This window comes from Curcuma longa, chromosome 11 (genome assembly GCF_044706935.1).
Source record: "Curcuma longa cultivar G26 ecotype Majalengka, Jawa Barat chromosome 11, ITB_CL_G26_1.1, whole genome shotgun sequence".
Lineage (NCBI taxonomy): Eukaryota > Viridiplantae > Streptophyta > Magnoliopsida > Zingiberales > Zingiberaceae > Curcuma > Curcuma longa.
In genome coordinates this window covers 17,207,100-17,226,079 of record NC_133871.1, presented here as the reverse complement: position 1 = coordinate 17,226,079, position 18,980 = coordinate 17,207,100, and the positions used below count along the sequence as shown (strand labels likewise).

Here is an 18,980-nt window from a genome sequence, read left to right as displayed (position 1 = left end):
TCGATTCCACGATTATAAAAAAATAAATTAAAAATTATAATTATTCAGTGTTCTCTTTACAAATTTGACATTATTTTCCTCATTAAGCATTGTATTCTTACAAAATATAAGATATTGTTAGGTGCGATTGGAACTTTCCCCTTTAATTTTTTTACCATTTTTTAATCTTTTTTCTAAATGGATAAACACTATCATCAACTCGGTACACAAATTAATCAATACAGCCCTATAAATTAAATTAATTTCAAAGACATAAACAATCAATTCTACAAATTATAAATATTTTTAAAGAGATCCGAAACCCAGATTTGTGAGAAGAGGTCTACAGCTTCGCTCAGGAAGTTTGAACAAGCTCCAAGTAAGTTTTGGATAATTCACTGGTCTCAACTTTGTGACATTCAGGGAACTGATCGCAGTGCAGCACCGAAGGCAAGTACACCCCCAGGTGCCAAATTGTAATAGCCGAGATGTGATTTCCCCACAAGTACACTTGAGTGTTCGAAAATTGTCGATCTTTTAATGCTGCGAATTCTCAACCATGTTCTTGCATGAGTATGATAATGAGTTCCAGTTTAAGACCATTCCTTCCAAACCTGGGAACCCGAAGAATGCCCGCTAAAGCCTGACGAATAATTCTTCCTTACCCTTTTCACAGTTGTCCTGGGAGATGCATATTTAGTTGCTCCGAATCTCCTTCTGGGAAGATCACCTGGATCATCAACAATCCAACCGCCCTTTATCTTAGTCTTTGTAGGCGTCCTCCATCTTTCTTCATACACCCAATCCCTTTTAGGCTTTTTTCCAAAATCCTGTGGTACAGATTTAGAGCCCCTGAACCTCCTTTTGTCCTTATTTGATGTCCGAGGGGTTGACGACTCGCCCATCTGTTTAGCAGATTGCATAAAAAGCTTTTTAAAAGAAAAATATACACAAAATTGAAGTAGGTCAAAATTTTCTTCAACCTTAGTCTTCTTTGTACAACCCCGAGCGAAATGTCCTTCTTGATCACAAATATAGCATGTAGGTGGTGATGCAACTGTCGTTCCATATCCTTGTGATTTTGCACACCCCTAAATGAATTTCCAAAGAAAATTTTATCAAACTCGACTGTTACGACTACATTATTAAATGTTAGGGCTTACCAAGCCAGTGTGACCAGTTTGGGCACAGTTGTAACAAAAGACTTCTCTTGGACCAGCATCCATTAAGTTAGCGCAGCAAAGATGGCCATAACTTTTGCAAACATAACATTGTATCTCCTGATATAAAAACAGAGACAATGTAAAAGTTAGCATCATTATTATCATTGTCATCAAGCCGTGCTTTTCTTAACTATTTAGACTATTGAATTTCATCCCTTCTTGAGTTCTATACAAGGTTGTATCACTGGAAATGTTTCAATAATCAACCACAACTAGGATTCCCCAAGTAATCACATTCAGCACAGGTTGACTATTACACCATACTAAAATTTAAATTCATATTCATAATCCCAAACGACCGATACAAGTCCCAACCTCAGTAGCCAAATTTACTTAGGGCTAAACAAACTTCTTGCATCAAAAGTAATGGCATAAAATAATCTATGGCATGAAAATGTTAGCTTCATTCTCTGCCGTGGTATGGCCCATGCTGGAAAACAAGAGTAGAATAAGAAAGTGGAGAAGCATTATTAACCTTCAGATCATCAGGTGAATAGTCATTTCTACATGATGATATAGTATGTCTGGTCCCTCCGCATCGTAGACACATTTCAGATGCCTGAGGAATCTTTTTATTCTTGTCCGGGCAGTGTTTAGCAAGATGGCCTCTTCTTTTGCAAATATAACAATCTTGACTCTGCATATATCAATCAACATAATGGCAGTCTTAGAGAAAAAAAGTATGCAAGCAGAATCAAATGGATAAACAGACATTACACATGCTAGTGATAAAAATATGCAAGATCATTAATAACTTCAATTTAAGGGATACACTTAAATTGCAGAGCTTCAATTCATATAAGAACTAACAAATATGACATTTTTCTATTAAAAATATGGCATAGCCAGGAAACAAACTGTAAGGTTTTCTCAAACGCAAAATGTAGATAATTGCACTGCAATCATGCTAACAAATCTAAAATTTTTCTATTCAAAAAAATGAAAGTAATCTGCATTATTCAATACAAATTTTGTATAGATGGCCACTACAATTGCAAAACCAGATTGAGAATACTTAGCATTAGCATGGACAATACTTCTCAAGAAATGTTGTGAATTTGTATCTTACACTACAATGCTATATGCAATTAGGTCTTAAGATCCAATAGTTGTTCTTAAAAGGTAAAATACTGAAATTGTTTACACCAATCTTTAAAGTCTCATCTCATGTTTTGGTGTCAGGACAAAATGAGACAGGTATTGTTATTTGCTAGGATGCTGAATATTGATATGAGGTTGTGTGCATTGGCACCAATAAAGCAGAGAAATAAGTAGCAGAAGATGAGAAGGAAAAAGAAGACAGATCAGGATGGCATTAAATCCAACCAACCAAAACGGTATGATATTAAAACCTTGGTTTAGTAAGATGGCATTAAAATCTTGGTTTAGTCTGCAGAATTAAAATCTTGGTTTGGTCTGCAGAAATCCTCTGCATTGAGGTATAGGTTAAAAGACCTTAAAAGCATTTGACATATAAAGCTATAATTGTTTTGATGATTTTTAACTTCCATGTAATGCAATTCTCAAGCTCATATGTATACATTAAGCAAAATTGATCAGATTTACAAATTCGGATGCATGATCATAGCTCAATGAATTCCTAGGTTCTGGATACTTGCAACATAGATTATATTTCTCAGTGAAAGATTTAAAAGTTCACCAACTAGGTGTGTCTTCACAGAATTATAGCAGAAAAAGAAAAGCTAATATATGACCTGTAACAAACATAAGAATGTACCTATAACAGCAATACTATGATATCTTAATCACACAAGGAACCCAAGACCTTTACGAGTTTGTATTCTGAAGTTTAAGACTCAATGAAGATAAATTATACACACAAAAGCAACACTCAGTATCTAAATAACCTCAGTATATGTGCTAAGGCTTAATAATGACTACACTTATTCTATTACTCATGAATATATAGCATAAAAATTGTTTTATTCATCAACCCATGCATGAAGAATGTGACCGTTTAGAGCTTATATCATCATGGCAATTCCTAAATAACTAAAATTTTGATGGATTGCAACAGTAGAAAAAACATAGCTCAATTTGTTCATTCATGAGCAATAAAAAGTGCCAGTGAACAAAGCTTTAAACATTGAACTTTTTATATAAAGAACTTTGTAATAATGAACAAGTAAGAATCTTTCTTGCCTAAAACAAGTTCTAGAGACACTATGATTAATATAAGTAGGCAAAAGAATATTTCTATGTAAATTATAATTTATTTGGGCGCAATTACAATAATCTGATCATTACCTGCAAACACTGCTTTGAATTATGATCAAAAAGACCACAAAAAAAGCAAGGTTTCCTCCGCCTTTCCAACAAGCAATCTGCAGCTATATGTCCCTCCTCACCACAATTGAAGCAAGTGGGAGTCACCCAATTGTTCTCCTCAGGATCAAAATATCTTGGTCCACGCTTATCAAAACCACCAAAGAATCAAGATCTAGACTTCTCATCTCACAAAAAACATAATTAAATTGAAGAAAAATCATTTGGCTTACTAGAAGCTTCCTAAAAACTAAATTGTCAGATGTGTTGTTTGCTTCATTGATCACTTCTTCGTCCCTTATTGATGGCTTCTCTTCAGTAACTATAACACCCACCTGCATCTCAAAAGAATTCCAATCAGAAGGCATCCTATAAAATAAAATTGATGTCACAAATCTAAGACATCTAGAAATGAGTATATTCTAGTAAAATCTTACCTTTTTTGGAACCATAAAAATATGGAATTGAAATCATATTCATAGTGTTTTTAAAACTTGGATTTCACAATCCCATCAAAAAGCATAGATACATGTTGAGAATTAATGATAGTCATTGGGATCCGCCATCATAGATTAACCAATAAAACCCTGCCTAAAATGTTAGAGCAAAATAGAGAGATACTCATGTGGAGTCTATTTTCATATGATTGCTAAATTTTGAAGAAAAAAACATGGAAAAGAATAGGAGTTCTCATGTACTCTAACCAATTTTCATGATTTGTTCTTTTGTTCAATTTGACATAAAGTACATGAATGAGACTATAAGGTGGCCCAAAATTTTTTTTTTTAATTTCTAATGACAATGCAGATGTTTGGATTTTGACTATTCAACACTAGAAAGTTTTCCAAAGATAAGAAAATGTCATCGAACAGGAGTTTAAATTCATATCTATTGAGCATAATTTTTAAAATAAATGAAATTAAGTCATAACTATTGAACATAAGGTTCAATTTATTTTTATCTGATGGCAAACATAAGAAAACGAACTTCTTCCTGCCCAATTTTTACTCAAATCCAACCAAGAAATTACAGTTTCTGATTTGAAATGAACATTCTCTTAGCCAGAAATATAGATAAACAATATGAAAAAGTAACCATTTGAAGCATAAAACATACAGTTTTCTTCTCGTTATCCTCTTCAACCTGTTGTTGCTTCTTCTTCACCTTCCTCTTCCTAGTCATCCTCTCTCCATCCACGGGCAACAGAAGACCTCCGATAGAAGATGTAGTGTCCCGGCCAGGTATAAATTCCACCTCACCAGACGATGGCGACGCGGAAGAAATATCCAGAACTATCACCGGCGGGGAGGCGGGTAATGACGGGAAGGATGCATCAACGGGCTTGTTCCGCTTCGCCTGCCGTTGTCGCGCTTTCTCAACGATGGCGATGCTTAGATCTGCGTTAGCCTCGTCGTCGCTGCTGCTGAGGATGATGGGCGCCGCCTCATCCTCGTCGTCCGGGAGGAGATTTCGCTTGGATCTGGACTTCCGGCTCATCGCAGGGATGAAAGCTAACCCTAAACCAAGACGAATAACAATCAGTTGGAAACCCTAAAAGGTGACTAAGTTAAAACTGAATTTTTTTTTAATAAATCTACTGAATTTTTAGATAAAAATTAAAGATATTAAATCGATAAAATATTGATTAACTTAATCATTAATTAAATTTTTTTAATATTATAAAATTTTAACAATTAATTAAAAATTTATACATTTACTTATTTATAAATTTATAAATTATTTTTTATTTTAATTTATTTAATTTAATCAAATAATAAATTTTAAAATTAAAATTGAACCGAATTAATTGATATAATTAATTTTTTTAAAAATTTAAAATATTCAAATTTATTTTAAATTTAATCGATTTATTCGATTTAATTTAATTTTTACTCATCTTACTAAATTTAGTATTCTAAATTCATCTAAATCACCATATTCCTTCGTGTCCAAAAAAAAAACTTAACCATCTATTTAATAGCATCTAATAGTTTATGTTAAATCTATTTTGTGAGTTTTAAGTTCTACAAAAATTATAAATATTTTAAAAGGAAAATAATAGTGAAAAAAGTGATACAATTCTATCAAAATAAAATTAAAATCTCCACGTAAGTGAGAAACTATTTAAAATATTTAGACATTATAAATTAAAAATAATTATTTTAAAATAATAATAATTATAATTAAAGTGATATAAATTTTATAAATTTGGACGCAAATTAACTTTTTTCTCTATGTAAATAAAAAATTAATAATTTTAGTTTAAATTATATCATGGTTTTTATTAAATTATCTTATTTATAATCTAGATCAAAAGTATTATATAAGTTCATCATAAACTGTAAAAATTGATCACGCAAACATTACCGTACGTTCAAGCTGGACCTGCACTCGACGTCCTTGTCAACGTTTAACTCCGATAGAGAATATCAAATATCGAGTGACCCACTTTAATTTAATATTAAAAGGATATTTTATTTTACTATTGATCGGGTATTATTATTCAAATATCTTTTAATATTATTAAATATTATTAATTTGTATTTAAATTTTAAATAGATTGAATACGTTATAATATGGAATAATTATGGTTTTATAATATTCAATAAATTAAATTTAAAAATTAAATGAGAGATAAATTGAATAATATTGAAAATCAATTAAGTAATTATATATAATTGAATAATAAAAAAATTAAAATATAGCTTCTTTCACAATTAGAAGGAAAAAATACTTTTAACCTTTGTCCTACAATTAATATCTTAATTACATATTTTTCACAAGTCTATGCGTGCATGTGTCTATGATAGAATATTCAAGATGTCTGAAAGGATTTCGGATGTTCAAAACATGAATAATAATTTTTTTATTTTTTTATGATTAAGCCATTTAAAACTTCTTTAAAATTTAAGAATTGATTGTAGTATTAAATAAAAAAATAAAAAAAAAAGTTTAATTGTTCATGAAATATACTAAATAAGAAATATTTTATAACAATTTAACGTATCTTGAGTAATTAATTAAAATTTTTTTTTATTTTAAAGATTTTTATATATTTAATATTATAAAATTTAATTAAATAAATATTTAAAATGATTTAATTGTAAATAAAAATAATAAAAATAAAAAAATGAAAAAATATTTCAGACGAATCAAATATTTTATTGGTGAATGTTATATTTTAAAGCGCATTATCACAGATTATTTTTTTTTATCATCAAATCCCTATATAATTAATCGTCATCCTTTATTTATTTACAGTCGACGGATTGAACTGGTAACCGATCATCATGGAGCTTGGACCCCACTCGAGTTTGGAAGTCTTTCTTTGCACGGCTTCAATTGCTGCTATGGTATATTCTCAGAATATCTGACGGCCGTTGGCTGGCAGGTTATGTAAATGGTCGAGGAAGCCCTTCGCCCCTTGCATCACCGAGGGGTATCTGAGTCATTTAGGTATTGGAGTACTCCCCACTGCCATGCCACCGAGCTAGCCCTTGTGTGCCTATAAAATCGCGCATCTCCTCTTACCTTCAACTTCAAAGAATCGATCCACCGAGCGCTTTAATTCGAAGAAGCATCCGAAGTTAATTATCTTGATCTTCCCCCCAAAAAAGATTTCTCAGGTAATCTTAATTCTTCCTTCGATAACTGATCCATTTTGTCTCTTCGTTCATTGTCCAATCTTGCAACTTCTCGTCTCCTCTTTTGATTTGATGCTTTGAATTTCTTCCTCTTCTAGTGTGATTTTGGTTCTGGATTGCATGATGGGATTTTGATCCTTCTGCAGTATAATTTAGGGTTGGAAATGGTAAGGGATTTGATTCTGGATTATACGATGAAAATTATGTCGGGAAAACGACTGGGGCTGTTTTTCGTAGGATGGTTGAGTGTTCTTATGCAAACCCTGCCGTTTACTGGAGATTCGAGTGAAAACTTTGAAATTTTGTTTAATTCGTGTCAAGTTATTAGCTTATTAGATTTTGGATTTCGAACGAGCTTTTGAGCGGTCGCCGAGTTCATCTATTTCATCCTTGTTCCAGGATAAGGCATACTCAAATTGGTTTGATGGGATCAGCTGGAGAAGCGAGTGAACGGAGAAGGGAGATGCAAAACCAAAGGCCAGCAGGTGTTAGATTCTTGGAGCACATTAGGGGCACAAAGTTTACCTTCACAACATACCAAGCAATTGTGCTGGTCTTGACCTTCTTGGCCTATGCAACTTACCACGCCACCAGGAAGACGACAAGCATCGTCAAGAGCGTCCTGGATCCGAAGACAGCCCAGTTGGGCTTCTCCCACTGGCCAAGGCTTTACTTCCATGGCGGAGTGCAGGGTGCGGAGCAGAGGCCAGGGCTTAAGAATGGCTGGGCTCCGTTTAACGCTCCGGACGGCGCTGCCTTGCTTGGCCAAATCGATGTTGCCTTCCTGGCGAGCTATTCAGCCGGAATGTACTTTGCTGGGCATTTAGGCGATCGGTTCGACTTGAGAATCCTTCTTACGATTGGAATGATAGGGACTGGAATCTTCACGTCGTTGTTTGGTGCTGCTTACTGGCTCAATATGCACAGCTTCTATTATTTCCTATTGGTTCAGATCTTCGCCGGCCTGTTCCAGTCGACTGGTTGGCCATCAGTCGTCGCAGTCGTCGGGAATTGGTTCGGGAAGCAGAAGAGAGGGCTAATCATGGGGATTTGGAATGCGCACACCTCAATAGGCAACATAACTGGATCACTAATCGCTGCTGCCATGCTCAAGTATGGCTGGGGCTACTCCTTCGTCGTTCCGGGAACCATCATCGCCATTGTTGGGCTGATGATCTTAGTTTTCTTACCTGTCAGTCCAGACAAAATGGGGATAGAGAACGAGGAAACCGGGCTTGCAAAATCCGCCGAGAATATTAGCATCAGCGAGCCTCTCTTGGAAGGGCACTTGGAAGAGAAGGAAAGAGCAGTGGGCTTTCTCGAGGCATGGAGGATTCCTGGTGTTGCACCATTTGCTCTTTGCCTGTTCTTCTCCAAATTGGTGGCGTACACCTTCCTTTATTGGCTCCCCTTTTACATCAGCCACACAGGTAGTCACTCCGAGAACTCCATTCACAATTCAGCAACAATATCGCAAGTTGTTTAAATTTTTGATAAGCGCGTCCAAACATGTTCATACGCAGCTATCGATGGAAGATACTTGTCTGACTCAACAGCTGGGACACTGTCGACGCTGTTTGATGTTGGAGGTGTGGCCGGCGGCATCCTTGCCGGCCACATCTCCGATCGACTGGACGCCCGAGCAACTACCGCAGCTAGTTTCATATACTGCGCCATCCCTGCTCTCTTCTTCTACCGCATTTACGGGAGCATCTCCTTGTGGTGGAACATCACTCTCATGTTTGTTGCCGGTGTGTTTGTCAATGGCCCCTATGCACTTATAACAACAGCTGTGTCGGCTGATTTGGGCACACATAGCTCCCTAAATGGCAACTCCCGAGCCTTGGCCACCGTGACGGCTATCATCGACGGGACTGGCTCGGTCGGCGCTGCCATTGGCCCTTTGCTAACGGGTTACATATCGACCCGGAGCTGGAACGCAGTGTTCACTATGTTGATGGTGGCAGCTTTGGTAGCCGGGCTGCTCTTGACCAAACTCGTGGTCGCCGAACTGTCTGCTAAGATTAAGTCTAGATCGCAAACCGGCGGTCGGCCGTCGGGGTCCTCTGTTCCACAGACACTTGTGTGAGATTAGGCCGAACTTCTGCAAGACAGTTCTTCAAATTTTTGACAGAGGTGGGCTCGTTGCTTGCTTGCTGACAATTTGCTTCCTGTAAATTAAGTCTCTTCTTTGTCTCCTTCAAGAAGTCCCATTGCCGGGGATCGCATTGCTCAAACGTAGTGGGCAAACTATATGGTCTTATGCTATCAAAATATAATCTTGAGAGTGGAAAGTGAAGTAGGATCGACGAGGAAGTAATTAAGCAGGATTGTGAAGATCCCACCTCTATTCCATCTTCGCATTTGTTCTTATCATCTCTTGTAAGTTTAGTGATATATCGTCGTGGTTGGTGTTTCTTTTGGTTTTGCTCATTCTTCATTGTGCCATATAATGTGTGAGATAATCATTGAGTTTATCTTATAATTTGATATACCAAGTTTATTCACACCACAATCAAAATATTTGAGATGGTAATATAAAATCATTATTATTTTTTATAATATTTTTAAAAGACTATTCATACTTTTAAAACTATTATTTTAATTGTGAACCATTTGTTAATAAATAAACTTAAACTAAAAATAAAGCGTGGTAAAGCCCCATTTTCGTTCTCTTCTTTTGTACCAATCTCTGTTCAATTTGCAGAACCCTCCTCCTTCCCTAAATATGGAACTATAAAATGATCGGCATGGATGATGCCAGAGAGGACCGGCAGCGGATGTCGTGGCCACTAGCCAAGGGGTGACAGTTTTGCGAGATCTCCTACTGAAAACCCTGGCGATGGCAATCCGCCGCCGGCTGCTCTCGCCGACATCCTGAAGGCGCTCGAAGTCGTGGAGAGGGATTCCGTCGCCATTACCCAGAGCTTTACCTCTCTGTTCTCTTCCCTCCGTCTCGTTCTGGCAGAGGTTTGACGTCTTTCATTCCTTAACTCTTCTCTCCGATTGAGGCGTCTTATCCACGGATTGAATCCCTTTCGAAATCATGGATCGTTTTGGTGTTTGTTGTGTATCGTCCATGTTCAGTAGTTATTTTGTATTTGACGTCAATATATCTCTCCATCTAGGGTTTTCATGTGCTTATCGTGCAGTCGTTGCTAGTTGACTGCCGATGGAATGAATTCTTTTTTTTTCCTAGTTATGTAGGCGACAACAGCTCTCATGCCTAACGGCAGGTGCGAGTGTTTAAGAATCTCCTCCTTTTTGTTATGCTTGGGTGAAGACAAATAATTAACTTGTTATCCAGTTTTGCCTTAGTTCATAAATCAGAATCCATGATCCAGTTTTCTTAGTTCATAAATCAGAAAAAAAAGAAAAACCCTTTTATATTTCCTTACTCTTCATAGACATAGACAAAGGATACCACTGAGGTTAACACAAAAATACTCTCTTGAGTAGGAGCGGGCATGTGTTTGATTATTGCTTATGTTCTTTTTATTGTTCAGGATGATTAATAGATACTATAATGATTAGTAGCTATTAAAAGTAGCTTATTAAGTAGTATGTACCATTGTGATCTGTTTTTAAAATAAAAAATCTGATTTAAACAAACCCAAACCAGATCCGAATTGAAATTTACATTTCTGTTTCAAGCCAAACCATTTCAGTTTGGTTTTGGGTTGATTTGGGTTTGGGTTTGCCTATGAAATTGGTTAACCGAACCATGCCTAATCCTTCTCTTTAGGTTCTGGAGAGAACCTCTGAACTTTTTCATTCACTCATAATGGCTTTTGTCCTTGACAATATGCACAATTTGCAGGCCTCCAGTACCTCCCTTGTGAACATGCAGTGCTTTAATGATGTTGTTGGTCGTCTACAAGAATCTGGTACATGGCTATTTCTTGCATATAGTTTAATGCTAAATTTTAGTTACACTGTTTTATAGAATGTTAGATCTATCAGACATCGTCCACTTCCAAATTATAATATCAAGAATGTACCATCATTAATGATTGAATAAGCTGCTCACATATATATCTAAGTGGTCTCCTCATGTTGAAGCATAGAAATCAAGCATTCCCAACTTGATGAACAAAGTACTAATGAAAAGATAACTGTTAGATGAGCAGTGACATAGTGAAATTAAAGTGGCACCTAGTTATCTTAATCTGAATAAAAAAAACAAAAGAACTCTAGAGGAATACCAAGTGAAGGCCTTGGATCCTTCACATTTTGCCTAATACAGCAATGCTTCTTTTTTATGTTCCTATAATCTTATCTATATCGTCCATCATGCAACATTAAATTCATTATTTGGAATAAATTTTATAGGAACACAAACTGAATGATTTCTTAGACAACATAGTTTTTGTTTTGTTGTACCCTTATTGTGTCATTTGGAAGTCAAGGAATTAAATCTAATGCCATACACAATATATGTTGAAAAGATAAATCTAACACCATATGTCGGAGGCCTTATGCATTAGGTTTGGCTCCATTTATCTATACCTAAGAGATGTGGATTAAAATCTGTCGCTCATAGTTCAGTGAGGGGACATACCAGCCTTTCTATATGAGATTTGTGTGATCTGAAACACTGAGATCATGATGGAAAAGCTGTGGGAGCAATTAATGATCTGCCTTCAGACCAAGTCATTTTTTATTTTTAGCCTGAGTAGTAACTTTTTCTTGGAATTATATGTGTCTTGTATTCTTCAATGACATCTCTTTAAGTTGATGCGGTCAAAAAATATGCAGAATTTTCACATACATATTATTAGACTCTTTCATCATGATCAGCCTAACCATGACTTTTATCTTTAATCCTTAATTTGCAGCTCTTGATGCTGCAACGAAGGGCAATCATTACATAAATTCATACCTGAGGTTCTTTCTTATTCAGTAGCTTAATAAACTCTTTCCATTTGATTAATCAAGCCTTTAAACATTTAATCATTAGTTGTTGTTTTTTCAATCCTTGAACATCAACCAGCATATGAAAAATTCTTGCATGTATATGTTTTCCTTTTGTTTCCTTTCCATTCTTTCTTAAACTGCAATTTCCTAATGTAAATGTTTACTATGTTTTGCATTCACGATTTTAGTGATCCATGTTTTACTTATTTCTTATTTCCTTTCACATGTTACTTCAATAAGTAAAGATCCACAATTGTAAGTTTAGACATTTTGAATGTTAGTTGTCAAGGCCTAATGCAATCCTTAACCTTTTCTTATTTGTGCTTGGAGGTGACATTGGTAGTGCCATCTATTGTGTTAATTGATGGGTGTAATTTAATTAACTTAAATTTTCCATTTACAAAATACTACAAAATAAAAATTCTTTCATTCCATTTATGGTGAGACAAAGTCTAGATTCTTTGGCTAGTGACAATAGATTGAATATGAAAAATAAAATCTTTCTTCTGATTTGGTGGCTCCACTGCTCTTGGATTATCGGTGTACTAGTGGTTAATGAAATGTTCTGTTCTTTTCAGATTGCATGAGGAAATGAGGAGCCTGGAAACTCTTGCATTGCAGTTGTATCCTTGTTATTCTCATCTTTCTATATTTCTAGAAAATAGTATTGTTTTATAATTCTGCGCTTTCGGCAATTGATCTATTTATTTCTTTTACTGATAATAGCTTATGATTGGGTTTATGTTTGATGAAATGTTCTCTTTCATGTATCCTTGTTTTGTTGCAACAGTTTTAGATGTAAAGCACCAACTTCTTAAATTTGTTATCTAGGTCATACTAATTATGGATAGAGAAAATGAGTTAGGGCAGCCCGGTGAACGAAGTTCCCGTCATGCGGGGTCCGGAGAAAATGAGTTAGGAGATTGTGAAAATTTTATTATCTATAATAAGTGTGATTATTATAGCTGAACAAAAGAATGTGTTTATCAAATGGGAAGGATTGCTACCATCATGATGTTAAATTTTTCGTGGTCCATTGCAACCTAGTAAGACAAAAGGTGTTCATTTCAGTTATTGATTCCTTATGTTTGTGATGGTATGCGTGAGCATATATCAAGGTAAAAAAAACCATATTTTTTTTGGATTTGCTTTTACATTGTGCGAGGAGTTATTTCCTGTCATCTCTTATTACTTTTTTGTTGGAGTATAAATTTGTACTTTTATGAATTTTTTTCATTCCTGAACGACTAGACTAGCATAGGATGAAAAAGTAGTGGATCTTGGTGGTGTGCTAAACTCAGCAGCACTAGCTGCATCATCCCCACATATTATGCTCTTGATTCATTTTGTATTTCTCTTGGCTTAAGGATAAAATGCCTGCCTTATCAAGACTGTTGGATGTGATGCAACATGTGAAAAATGTTACATTTTCAAGTATAATGAAATCAAAAAACATAATAACTATCTGTATTTTATTATTAGATAAATGTATAATCATAGGTTAACCAAACCCAGATAGTTTCAAATGAAGAACTTCTATTGCATGTATAGTAGTTTCATACTTATATTTTCAGTCCATTCTTAACATTTGCTAAAGACAAGTATTGAGGAAGAATGTGGACTCACTGGACCAGGTTGTTGATCGACTTTTGCTTCCATGATTGAACACTATTTGTGAGCATTTGAAGATTGATATTACAGGTTAGCTTATATTTTTCCATTTGCTAGAGAAATATGGTGGATTAATGTTACAAAAACCACAATCTGATCAAGACTGATTTTATTGTTCTTATTTACAGAGTGCTCCGAGCACCAAACTCAAATGCTTTTACAATGAGCTCTTCCAAACTTATCAACATACTTTCTCTACTTAGTGCAGTAACCTAAAATCAGAATTCGATTAAATAAAGAACGAATTGTCAATTTGTTTAGCTCTATATGATAGTCGAGTGATTTGTTACATGCAATATTTCATTGTGTTTCAGGTGCAGGCAATTGTATATTAAACTTCAGTATACTTATGCATATGTTGTTTATGCATATGGATCAATCATGACATTGACCACATGGTATCAGCCTATATCATTCATGGTGTCGGCCTATATCATTTATGGCGTCGACTTATATTATTAATGCTGTGGCATATATCACTTAATGACATCAATCTCATATGTATAGTTGAATTCACGTACAAATTGTCATTCTGTCGCTTCTATATATTGTTTTTGAATTGCTATGCTTTGTTTATTGAAAGTGATGTTCTTGCTTCCAGATCTACGAGGAGGAAGAGCGAGATCATAGAAGGCTCAAAGATAAAGATAAAATTGTGTCGCAACTGTTTTTACAGCCATCTAAGTTATTAAACACTTTGCTTGTGTGGTAGTCTATAATTCTTAAGTTGGTTTGTTCTCTTGTGGGACGATATTTAGTGGTCAGTGATGTTGAGCTTAGTTTGGGTGTATGGGTACCTTTCTTCTTGTTTGTTGTGTGGTTGCTAATTTATAGTACTTAATGGTTTGGTTTGTTGACAATTTCATTTACCCTGGTAATTCAATTTGTGTTTGAAATGCAAGGAGAGTGTAAAATAAATATAACAGAGAAACTTATAGATTCAACATTTTGTAATTCGAACATAAAGAATCCTTCAATTCTTGATATGATTGACCTTCTAATACGAGCTCCTACTTTACAACAATGAAAAAACAACTATGATTGACCTTCTAATACGAGCTCCTAGGTTATAAAATTACATTCTATATTGGTAGGATACTTACATGCAATTACATCCTATCCAAATTACATAAAAATAACTTTCCAGGTTTTCAATTCCTCTATATACAAGCTCACAACTTTATGCTCAGACCAACATGCCCGTCATCTTTTGTTTGATTCAAGTCAACCTGCACATAAAAACTCATGAGAGACTAACAGGTGTTTGGCACAATACATAGATCAGTCACTAAGCAATAGCCATGGCGGCACTATGGTAATCTACAACTTCTCTATTAGCAGTATTAATGTTATCACACAAAACTAGCATTTTTATAATCAAAATACTAGAGTTGAACGATGCATCCACCCATCACTACATGCTCCATCTTAGTGGATGACAAAAACATACCTGAAGCTTGACCTGGATGGCTTCGATGAGAATTGAACAGTCCAAGTCAGAGAGAATCAAATATGAAAATGGGGCCAACTTTTCAGGCCAATGCACAAGGTAGGACCAAGTATGTTATTCCGTATTGATGAAAGAATTAAAACCGATTGGTGCTTTCCCACTCATCCATGAATCAATATCCTGCATTCATGGGGTTGTGAATGTGATGCTTCCTTGACCCCAGCCCTTTTGGACTCTCTTTAAAACTTTCAATGCTATTCCACTTCCATCATCTCTGCATATACAGGATTGATTAAGAAAACTTCATAACAATCTCATTAAAACAATCATATATGAAGTAGAACTAAGAATCCCAAATATGCAATATGTTTCATCAACTATGACACTTGAATTTCCTTGCACTGAAAAGTAATAGATAAAACAGTCTACTTACTTGTGTAGAAGATTGTGCCATTCATTTTGAGAGGAAACATCTTTCTTTTGTTTTTGGATTATCAAATTTGATTCACCCGACATACGACTGGTTAAAGAAACCTTGGATCCATCATGATGAGCAGCTGCCATGTCCATCATCTTCTCGGAAAGCTTATCAGTCTCATGTTTCTTTCCCCTGTTCTCCATTGCATCAATTACTGGCATAAATGCTGCAGGGTCAAATAGATGACCTTTAGCAATCATAGCATTGAGTAAGTTGTGCCCATCATCTATCTTGTCTTCCTTGCAAAGGCCCTCGATAAGATTCTTGTATTGGAAATACCTCAAAGAAAACCCCTTGTCGAGAGTTATTTGAAGTATTTCCTTAGCCTCTGACACCTTTCCATATAAGCAGTACTCGTTGCACATTACACTATAGAGAATTTCTGTTTCTCCACATGCAATTAAAGCTTCATTAAACATATCCCGTGCTGAATTAAAATCAGAAATCTTGCAGAAGCCCTTAATCAATAGACTGAAAGAAGCTACATTAGGAACAATGGAATTTTGAAGCATCTCTTCTAAAAGTGAGGCAGCTTTACCCACCATTTCACGATCACAAAGGGCATGAATCATGTTGTTATAAGTTATAACATCCTTCTGAACTCCTTGTTGCTGCATTTTATTTATCAGATCATGTATTTCATTTAGCTTGTCTTTTCTATCCAAAGCCCAAATCAACAAGTTGTAAGTTTTTGTGCTTAGTGGACACCCTTTCTTCTCCATGTCAGTTATAACCTTAAAAGCTGACGACACTTTTCCTTGCTTACAATAGGCATTTACAAAAGTGTCATAGATAAGAGAATTTGGAGCAACATTCTTCCCAATCATTTCAATTACTAACTTCTTAGCTTCATCCAATCTTCCATCCTTACACAAGTGATTAATCAAAATTGAATATGTGATCACATTAGGGCAACATTTATTGTGTTTACTAGTATCTATCAGACCAAGGAAAGCATTTCCAAGTTCACCCAGGGCTGCACTTCCATGCTGCCACATTCCATTAACAATCTTAACTGCTTTATCCAACATACTGCTTTCACATAAACCATTAATGATGATATTGCAAGTTACAATATCTAGATTGTAACATTTCTCAATCATTTTTTGTAATAATTTCTCTGCCTCTGAACTTCTGCCCTCTTTCCACAAACTTTTCAACAGTATATTACAACTAAAAAAGTTTGGAGAACATCCACTACTGGCCATTTCGTGAAGAATTCTGATGGCTCCTGAGACATTTCTTTTTGTGCAGTACCAGTGAAGCAGGCTGCTGTAAGTGACTGTGTCTGGTGATAATCCATTCTTTCTCATCAAACTCATCACTGATCTAGCACCAATGATCATCCCTTCTTTACAAAGTCCATCAATGATAATGTTATATGTGTATAAATTAGGTTCGACACCCTGTTCGACCATATATACTAACAGCTGTTGAGCCTCTAGCGGCCTTCTGCACTTCACCAACCCTGACAACCATATATTGTAACTCTCTGTGCTTCTAAACAATCCCCTACCTTTCATCAAATCTACCAAGGACCTGGCTTTCTCCAACATGCGTGCCTTACAAAACCCATCCAATATTACATTAAATGTAATTTGATTTGGCAAAGGCAAACCCAACTCTTGATCCTCCTGCATGTCCTGGAAAATCTGGTAAGCCTCCAAAACCCTGCCTGCCTTGCAAAGAGCAGAAATCCTAGAATTAAAAGTGACTACATTAGGAAGAAGATCATGTTTCCTCATGCGCTCGACTAAATTCTCAGCTTTGCTGACTAAACCTTCCTTGCAAAGGCTAGATATTAGTGTATTATAGATCACTATGTTGGGCAAGCACCCCTGCCTCTCCATTACGTCGAGAAGCTCAAGTGCTGTGTCACAGAACCCTAGTTTACAGTAACCACGTACCAAAATCCCGAAGGTGAATTCATTGGGGCGGCAATTCTTGGACGGCATTTTATCGAACAACCGGCGAGCTTCCACAAGGTGGCCTGAATCACACAACGAGGACATCAAGATGTTGAAAGTGTAAGTGTCGAGGGGGACGCCGGCAAGGAGCATGTCCCTGTAGATCACCTCGACGAGGTCGGGACGGCGGAGGCGGAGGGAGCAGTCTAGGAGAGCATTGTAGAGCCGGAGAGAGGGGGAGTGAGAGGGGAAATGGGAGCGAAGGGATTGGAAATGAAGGAGGGCTTCCTCGATGAGGCCGGAAGCGGCAGTGGCGGAGACGATGGAGGAGACGGCAGCATGGGCAGCGTCGGGAGGGCGGCGCGGGAGGAGAAGGAGACGGAGTTGGTGGAGCTCGGGGAGCATGCCGGAGGCAGCAAAGAGGCGGGAGAGGGAGGCGATGGTGGGGATGGAAGGGGTGGAGCAAGAGGGGGAGGAGAGAAGTTGCCGGAGGAGGCGCCATACGAGGGCCGGTCGCCGGGAGTTGAGGCGGAGGAGTTTGGCCGCGAGTGCGTCGTTCATCGTGATGGTTATGCGGACGGCCGCGGGAACGGTAAATTGGTAAACTTACAAAAAACACCCTGTATTCTTATAGAAAACTGTATTACAAATAAACCCCTGTATTCTTATGAAAAACAGTAAGGACCTCAACTCCCTACCAGCCGTCCTGCCAAAGGAACCCTAAAAAGTAGAAAACCCACCCGGTCCGTTGCACCGCCTCTTCTTCGCCACCCTCGCGTCTGGAATTCGTCCTTGATTTCATGTCGACCTACGCTTCCTCTGTTCCGGACCATCTGGGTGCTTCCGATCCGCCGGCATTGGCCGCGGACGACAGGGGCGAGATCGCGGGAGTAGAAGGAGAGGGGGAGGTGGCAGGGGAGGATGGAGAAGAAGAAGAGTGCCCCTTCTGCCTCTTCATGAAAGGCGGCGGCTGCAAGGAAACGTTCGTCGCGTGGGAGAAGTGCGTGGAGGAAGCGGAGAAACTCGGGGAGGACGTCGTCGGGAAATGCTCTGCGGCCACGGTTCTTCTGAAGAAGTGCATGGACGCCCACGCCGAGTACTATGAGCCTATCCTCCGAGCCGAGGAGGCTATGCTCGACGCTGCTGCTTCTGCTGCTGATGCCGCCGCCTCCGATCATCAGATTACTGAGGAGCAAGTCGAAGGGAAGAATTCTTGATTTTTCTTTCAATCTTATTTATTTGCCTTCACGTCTTCAGGCTTTCGATCTCACACGGTTTGGCACCGGATTCATGGATGGATAACTAAGTTTCCCGTCAAACTGTTTCATTCGAATTGTGAGAATGATTTAGCAAGGAAAGATCCCTCTTTGAGGAACTTGAAGCGAAATTCCTTTGCCGAAATAAAAATTTTGACGTTAAACTGTT

General features: G+C 37.0%; 5 protein-coding genes across 5 annotated transcripts; 3 read left to right on the top strand and 2 right to left on the bottom strand.

Annotated features, from left to right (window-relative positions):
• Positions 1-209: 209 nt before the first annotated feature.
• On the bottom strand, positions 210-4,998 carry LOC141840640 (uncharacterized). The gene is made up of 7 exons (XM_074728688.1): positions 4,605-4,998; positions 3,722-3,823; positions 3,471-3,635; positions 1,678-1,839; positions 1,143-1,259; positions 963-1,070; positions 210-884 (listed from the first exon to the last, which is right to left on the bottom strand). Exons 1-7 carry the CDS (start codon positions 4,983-4,985, stop codon positions 573-575), a joined length of 1,347 nt encoding a protein of 448 aa, XP_074584789.1. The 5' UTR covers positions 4,986-4,998; the 3' UTR covers positions 210-572.
• A 2,035-nt stretch (positions 4,999-7,033) lies between these two features.
• On the top strand, positions 7,034-9,342 carry LOC141840962 (putative glycerol-3-phosphate transporter 1). The gene is made up of 3 exons (XM_074729072.1): positions 7,034-7,114; positions 7,532-8,562; positions 8,656-9,342. Exons 2-3 carry the CDS (start codon positions 7,557-7,559, stop codon positions 9,219-9,221), a joined length of 1,572 nt encoding a protein of 523 aa, XP_074585173.1. The 5' UTR covers positions 7,034-7,114; positions 7,532-7,556; the 3' UTR covers positions 9,222-9,342.
• Positions 9,343-9,873: 531 nt separating this feature from the next.
• On the top strand, positions 9,874-14,580 carry LOC141841034 (uncharacterized). Its single transcript, XM_074729161.1, is given in 8 exon segments — positions 9,874-9,889; positions 9,892-9,945; positions 9,948-10,102; positions 10,953-11,019; positions 11,971-12,019; positions 12,628-12,672; positions 13,647-13,683; positions 14,322-14,580. Coding segments are annotated over 8 exon segments (534 nt in total). The 3' UTR covers positions 14,433-14,580.
• Positions 14,581-15,177: 597 nt separating this feature from the next.
• LOC141836894 (uncharacterized) lies at positions 15,178-18,116 on the bottom strand. The gene is made up of 2 exons (XM_074724360.1): positions 15,604-18,116; positions 15,178-15,444 (listed from the first exon to the last, which is right to left on the bottom strand). The coding sequence occupies exons 1-2, from the start codon at positions 18,114-18,116 to the stop codon at positions 15,357-15,359; spliced, it is 2,601 nt and encodes an 866-aa protein (XP_074580461.1). The 3' UTR covers positions 15,178-15,356.
• Positions 18,117-18,335: 219 nt separating this feature from the next.
• On the top strand, positions 18,336-18,980 carry LOC141842207 (uncharacterized). Its single transcript, XM_074730430.1, has one exon. It carries the CDS (start codon positions 18,356-18,358, stop codon positions 18,770-18,772), a length of 417 nt encoding a protein of 138 aa, XP_074586531.1. The 5' UTR covers positions 18,336-18,355; the 3' UTR covers positions 18,773-18,980.

What these genes read in the sequence shown, in the direction of transcription:
- LOC141840640 (XM_074728688.1), bottom strand. Translation starts at nt 4,985, where the DNA reads ATGAGCCGGAAGTCCAGATCCAAGCGAAATCTCCTCCCGGACGACGAG. An exon ending in ATTCACCTGATGATCTGAAG is followed by an intron (nt 1,260 to 1,677) that starts GTTAATAATGCT and finishes TTTTTATATCAG; the next exon opens with GAGATACAATGTTATGTTTG. An exon ending in GTTGTACAAAGAAGACTAAG is followed by an intron (nt 885 to 962) that starts GTTGAAGAAAAT and finishes TCTGCTAAACAG; the next exon opens with ATGGGCGAGTCGTCAACCCC.
- LOC141840962 (XM_074729072.1), top strand. Translation starts at nt 7,557, where the DNA reads ATGGGATCAGCTGGAGAAGCGAGTGAACGGAGAAGGGAGATGCAAAAC. An exon ending in CTTTTACATCAGCCACACAG is followed by an intron (nt 8,563 to 8,655) that starts GTAGTCACTCCG and finishes GTTCATACGCAG; the next exon opens with CTATCGATGGAAGATACTTG.
- LOC141836894 (XM_074724360.1), bottom strand. Translation starts at nt 18,116, where the DNA reads ATGAACGACGCACTCGCGGCCAAACTCCTCCGCCTCAACTCCCGGCGA. An exon ending in TGGCACAATCTTCTACACAA is followed by an intron (nt 15,445 to 15,603) that starts GTAAGTAGACTG and finishes CTGTATATGCAG; the next exon opens with AGATGATGGAAGTGGAATAG.
- LOC141842207 (XM_074730430.1), top strand. Translation starts at nt 18,356, where the DNA reads ATGTCGACCTACGCTTCCTCTGTTCCGGACCATCTGGGTGCTTCCGAT.